This window comes from Salminus brasiliensis, chromosome 5 (genome assembly GCF_030463535.1).
Source record: "Salminus brasiliensis chromosome 5, fSalBra1.hap2, whole genome shotgun sequence".
Lineage (NCBI taxonomy): Eukaryota > Metazoa > Chordata > Actinopteri > Characiformes > Bryconidae > Salminus > Salminus brasiliensis.
In genome coordinates this window covers 34,141,599-34,148,060 of record NC_132882.1, presented here as the reverse complement: position 1 = coordinate 34,148,060, position 6,462 = coordinate 34,141,599, and the positions used below count along the sequence as shown (strand labels likewise).

Below are 6,462 nucleotides of genomic sequence, written 5' to 3'. Positions count from 1 at the left end.
TAATTTCAGAAGAAGCAATGAGCAGCTGTCCCAATACTTTTGTCAATACAGTATATATTGTACATACACTTCTGAAAAATCCAACAAACAAATGTTAATTATTTAAAAAATAACAGAGATTCTGGTCAGATGATGCCTTTTTTTGACACAGATCTGCCTTTAGGGGGCGATACACTCAAAAACACTTAAATTCTCTAAAAGCCCTTCTTCTAATGTAACGCTGTGTTCAGTTTCTGAGTTGAACAGTTTTGTAATTATGTAAGAAAGCGCTCTCCCAGTCCAGTGGTTTGACTTATTTGTTTAATATCTACAGCTTATTATTCCAATTCACAGGGGAAATACCTCTACCTTCTCTAACTGTCAATTCTACCTTCTGTTTGCAGGGAAAACATGGAAACTGATGACATTCTGACATTTTTTGGGTACGACGTGTTGAGCGTCATCGGTGAAGGGACTTTCGGCACAGTTAAGCTGGCCTCATCTGAAAGGCACCCAAACCAGGTGGCCATCAAAATAATGGACTACGAGGCACAATCCCAGGAACTCACCATTCTCAGAAGAGTAAAGCACCCTCACATCGTTCAGGTGCATGAAATTATTGAGATGCAGGAACGTGTGTACATTGTGATGGAGGCTGCTGCCACGGATCTCCTTCATCATATCGTTGAGACTGGCCCCATCCCCACTGACCAGGCCAAAACGTGGTTCTCCCAGCTTCTCAGCGCGGTGGACTTCCTGCACCAGCAGAACATCGTCCATCGAGACCTCAAATTAAATAATGTTCTGCTGACCTTTGATGGTCAAATCAAACTGGCCGACTTTGGATTAGGATGCTTCTCAAGAGGCTTCCCTGACCTATGCAAGACATTGTGTGGAAATCCTTACTACTGCGCACCTGAGATAAACATGCGTCAGAGGTATGATCCAAAGAAGAGCGATGTGTGGAGCCTCGGTGTGATTTATTATGCCATGGTTACTGCGTCCTTGCCCTTCTACGACTCCATGAAGGCTATGATCCCAATTCTCCAGCGGAGATCCTTGGAGTATCCAGAGGAGGTTGCAGTGGAGGAACCCTGCAAAGCCTTCATCTCCTACATGCTGCAGAAAGATCCTGTCACTCGGCCTTCTGTGAAAGAGGTGGCTCGGCACCCCTGGCTAAAATCAAGGCAAGTCGAATGTTGTGCTGGATATCAAGTCCAAGCTCAATGTTTATATACACTTAATCATATACCAAATGTTTGGGGAGACACCCATTATAATGAAATCATTCAGCAATTTTAAGTTACACACACACAGCTTGTCTAGTCAGTTTAGAGAAGTACCGCCAATAGAATAGGAATCTGGAGCAGATAAACATGAACCTATTGGCACCATGCTGCCTAATGCCAGGATAGGGCTGCAGGGGTATAAAGCCCCCCAGCATTGAGCTGCGAAGTAGTGGAAGAACTATGTTCTCTGGAATGATGGTGGTGCTTCACCCAGTGCTTTTGGGATGAGTTGGGGATGACGAGGTGGGGTGGTTATCATCATCCAACATCCTGACCTCACTAACTAACACTCTTGTGGTTGAATGCAATCAAATCCTCAAAGCAATGCTCCTGCCAAAATCTAACTGTCTCTCTGCACAGTGTGACAGTTACTCCAAAAAAAGCAGGATAAACTCTTTTTTATAGCCTTGATTTCAGTAGAAACTATGAATGAGCAGGTGTCCCAATACTTTTGTCCATGTAGTGTAGATAAAGTAGAGTGTCAGCTCACTAACAATAAGTACATTTCTCTGTTGCTTCTCTACCATCTCCAGAGTTATCGGCAGGTTTTTAGTGGTACCTGTTGATGAAGAGGATGGGGGAAGCTGCTCTCATCAAGAGGTCCTCCCGCTCCAGGAGGACGACTGCAGTGGAGCTGGAAGCGTACAGGTTGTGAGGGAGAAGATTGGCTGCTTCAGCTGTGCTTCACTTAAGAAGGCAGCTCAAACCTATGTTGCAGCACCGATCCTCAGAGCTTCTCGAGCACTTCAAAGAAGAATTAGGAAGTTCTTCAAAAGGACGTCCATGGTGCACGACTTCTCCTCGTCTTCTCAGCAGGGTGCTCGTCATTCTGCTGCCTCTACAGAAGCTCCTGCTTCTTCATGTTCTGAGCAGAGACGTGAGGATGGGACTCCAGACATCTTGCTCCATGAACCAGTGGTGGAGACGGAAGCTGTGGAGGCGCAGCCAACAATGAGGCAGGGAAACAGGAGGCTGAGATTCCCCAAGTTTAATGTATGTGAGTCGAGTGTTGAGAGATTGTGATGGTCCAAAACTTTCAGTTTCAGTTGGTCAATCTTTGTCCTTTTGTTCCTCCAACAGATCCTGAAGAAGACGAACAGGGTTCACCCCCTGTAGACATCAAGCATGGCTCCTGGTAACGATAACCTTCTGGCTGGGTCCGGCTCTGAAGGGAAAGCAGAACCTGTTGTCACTCAGCCCACAGTGAAATGTTGTGACGTGTAATAACTTAGCAGATAGTGAGTGAACCTCGCTGAGTACTTGAACCGCCGGGTGGCTTGCTCGCAAACAAAGAAGTCGAGCCGAAGCTGGCCTAAACACACCGTGGTCAGAGACGGGAACCTCTCGGGGTACATCAAGGTTCCAAACCATTTAATTCTCGGCGTCAAACTGAGCGTTGAAGCCCCTTAAGTACCCCCCCCCCCCCCCCCCCGTCTCAGGTGAAACATATTAATTAAACATGACGTGATGAGCCTGAATCAAACACTGAACCGAATCAAGACACTGAACCGAACATACATGAACATATATGAACAAGAACCGAATCCATGAATCAAAACCAGAACGGAAACACAACAAAAGTCATTCTGTGAGCGTGTGGGCAGCGGCTCGGAATCGGCCTGGGGGAGGGCACGATACAGAGGGGCTGACACCATCAATGATTTTGAGAGGGTCTTTATGCACATGCTTTAACTTCATCCAGACTTGATTACTGTAATGGGCTTCACGCTGGTGTCGGTCAGGCCTCCATCGCACAGCAACAGTTAAAACACTGCTGCTGGTCTTTTAACAAGAACACGTTATCTAGAACACATCTCGCCCATATTTGCGTCCCTTTATTGGCTTCCTGTCTGTTTTAGGATTGATTAAGATTTTGCTCTTTGTTTATAAGTCATTGAACGATTTAGCTCCACCTCTCTCTCAGCTTTTGTAGCCATTCGTTCCATCAAGGTCACTCAGATCTGCTGACCAGCTCCTTCAGGTGGTCCCTAAATCCAGGCTGATGCACTAAACTATACCTAAACTATAAAATGAGTTGCCACCACATGCCAGACGAGCCCCAACACTGCAATTTTTAAAATCCCGTCTCAAATCTCATTTTTTATTCCTAGGCCTTTTAATGTAGTTGAGAGTTAATGTTGTGTTTTTGTTTTGGTTTGTTTTATGTTTGTCTTTCCTGTTTATTACTTTACTATTACTTTGATCAGCATTAGTTCTTTTAAAATGTGCTTTATAAATAAAATTACATAGGAAGCTGAATCTGTCAACATCAGTCATAATTGGCTAGATCAGATTGTGTCTTTAGCTTATGATGATTTGGGAGAAGACTGTAAGAGCGGGGGTGGGGGGGGTGGAGTTCATGTTGCTCCTTCTACATTGTGGAAGGAAGCCAAGTCCCACTTCTGATTAGTGGAGCCAGGAATGATGACAGAGTTACAGGGGAGGTGATTGGGTGGGGCAGGGTTGTGCAGATTTGTAGACGTAGAGATGGAAGAGGTGAAGTTTATAGGAGGTCCGATTAGGGAGGAGGGGCTTCATGCATGTTGCTCCTCCCAATTTTCACTGTTTTAGGAGAAAACACCCTGAGTCATGGTTTTCCCAACACCACCCAACAGCTACACTACTCTTATTTCTGTTTAAATCTTAATATTTCATTTAATAAACTTTAAAAAGCTGAGGACAGAAAACTTCCCCCAATTAAAGAATCACATAAATGTAGATGTAGGTGACAACACCACCAGAAACTCCCAATGCATGTTTAACACCAGAAGAAGAAAATGGGTGTGACTACACAGGTGATAAAAAGACTGTCCAAACAAAGAAACAACCTTTCTGAGTTTATCCAGCCAGGTAAACAAACACCCAACAGAGAGAACCAACAGAACTCTCTCTGAGTTTATCCAGCCAGGTAAACAAACACCCAACAGAGAGAACCAACAGAACTTTCTGAGTTTATCCAGCCCGGTAAACAAACACCCAACAGAGAGAACCAACAGAACTCTCTCTGAGTTTATCCAGCCAGGTAAACAAACACCCAATAGAGAGAACCAACAGAACTCTCTCTGAGTTTATCCAGCCAGGTAAACAAACACCCAACAGAGAGAACCAAAGGGCCTAACTCTAATCACCTTAGAACCCTTTAGAATTTCAGCTGGACATCTAATCAGCGTTTCCACAGCTACTTTCTTCGAATCAAGCTTGCAACGGGTATTCACGACCTGAACAAGGGTAAAGCAAACATTTCCTTTACTTGCAACTGTGAACTTTTCCTAAACCAGAAGCCTGAAGGACGAGCATTCCCAGAAGCTGTACCTGCACGGCACATCAAGGAATGGTGAAAATTTCCTCGAATCAGCTGAGGACAATAACCACTGGATATTTGAGGAAAATATCCGTCACGTGTGACTGAACTTTAACATCTGGGCATAGTTTAGCGAAAGAATCATTAATCCTAAAGTTGAATGCTGAATTTTATTTTATTTTATTTTTATTTTTTTCTTTCTGAAAGAACCAGTGAGTGCTGTTAGACCCTGCAGACTCAGATCTGTGAGCATGCAACCTCTCTGAAATACAGCCACATTAGCAGATAGTTTATTAAAGCTAAGTGGTAGTTCCAAATCATACTGCATCTAAATCACATGTATTTAACTATTGAGGTGTTCTTGGAAAGGAGACTCGTGATCACTGTGGAGAGAGCCTGCCAATTCAGGGTGCCCCTCTGCTCTCTCCCTAGACAGAGGAACACCTTGTGTTTTATACCCTATTACACGTCATATGTTGTTGTGCTGCTCCCATATGCAGGATGTCAGTATCTTATCCATAAGGGATAAAAAATCAGCCCCCACCACTGTTTAACGTACATGGTCTACATGCTAAAGACACAGCCGACCCCTTAACATTCCTGTCACGTACACTGGAAAGTATGTCCAGTCTAAACAACAGCCTATTTTTACTTATTCATGTATAGTTTATCAAATTAGGACTGGGAATGGATCTCGCTCTCCTTTCCCAAGTCTAGGCCATGGGCCTCACTGTATTATTCCTCAACTCCATACCATTTCCTCAGGTCTATGAACATTTGCATAGCTAATGAATATACTACATACTGCCCCGCTTTTGAACCTCATCAGAGGCTCAAGCAAATAGAAGAGTAACATACACATGGTTACATGTGTATCTAAACAACAATTCCTTCAATGTGTGCCTTCTTCAGCACCAAATTTAAGTGTGAGAGCAAAAACCTGCCAGGCAGCTATCTTACCTTAAATGTCCCTCAATCACTCAAGACAGGAAAAACTCTCTCACGGTACCTCTGCCCTCGGCGACCACATGCTGTACTCCATGCCAATGTAAAAAGAAGAAATGTCTTACCGATGTATATAGTGAATATGGAAGCCTACAAGTATGAGTAAAATACATGTTGAACCTCACTGAACAAAAAATAATGTGTACTTTCAGGCTGGTCGACCCATCGGACCTTCCAATACACCTGTCCCTGCCTGCCATTACTACCCATAGTGTCGAGAAAAGAACAAAACCCCTGAGGTCACACTGTACTTACTCAATAATAAAATACATTTTATTACATACATCTTACAACTTGTTTACAATAATCAAGGATATAATAATAGAATAAACAATGGGTTATACATATAAAAACTACCATGTCTACATTTAATGTATTTAAGGTACATATAGTTATATATGACAAGTTTAAAATGTGTAAAAGGCATAAAGTTAGTAACACACCTTCTATATATAACTATCTGAACCTAGTCAAATCTGTCTCTCAGGTGGTAGATTGGAATTACACTATAAAACCCACATTCCAGGATCCATACGACAACCACAGGACTTATTAACAGTATTCTTGTACTGCATGTGACCTGGTGCCAATATGGGCTGCTTTAGTGGTTTATGAAGATTTACCCTTACCTATCTCCCTCTCTGACATCCAGACAGGGCTCATTCATTTTCCTATACCTCATTCCAACACACACACCTGAGAAACCTATTTCTTTAACATTGCTGTTCTACAATCATCACCACTTAACTCTATTTACTGGATCCATCTATCTATTATCTCTTGTATCACCCCTGTACATCTCTTCTATCACCTCGTTAAGCTAACTTTCACGCTATCACTCGAATCTGCTCACGTCTTACAATTCTAAGAGAGGAAGGGCCCTAGCTC

The 6,462-nt window shown here is 43.1% G+C and overlaps 1 protein-coding gene across 1 annotated transcript; it reads left to right on the top strand.

Moving 5' to 3' along the window:
* Positions 1–381: 381 nt before the first annotated feature.
* LOC140556608 (testis-specific serine/threonine-protein kinase 6-like) lies at positions 382–2,407 on the top strand (the record flags this gene model as incomplete). Its single annotated transcript, XM_072680687.1, has 3 exons — positions 382–1,180; positions 1,804–2,265; positions 2,349–2,407. Coding segments are annotated over 3 exons (1,320 nt in total), but the record flags the coding sequence as incomplete, so codon positions are not given.
* Between the last annotated feature and the right edge of the window lie 4,055 nt (positions 2,408–6,462).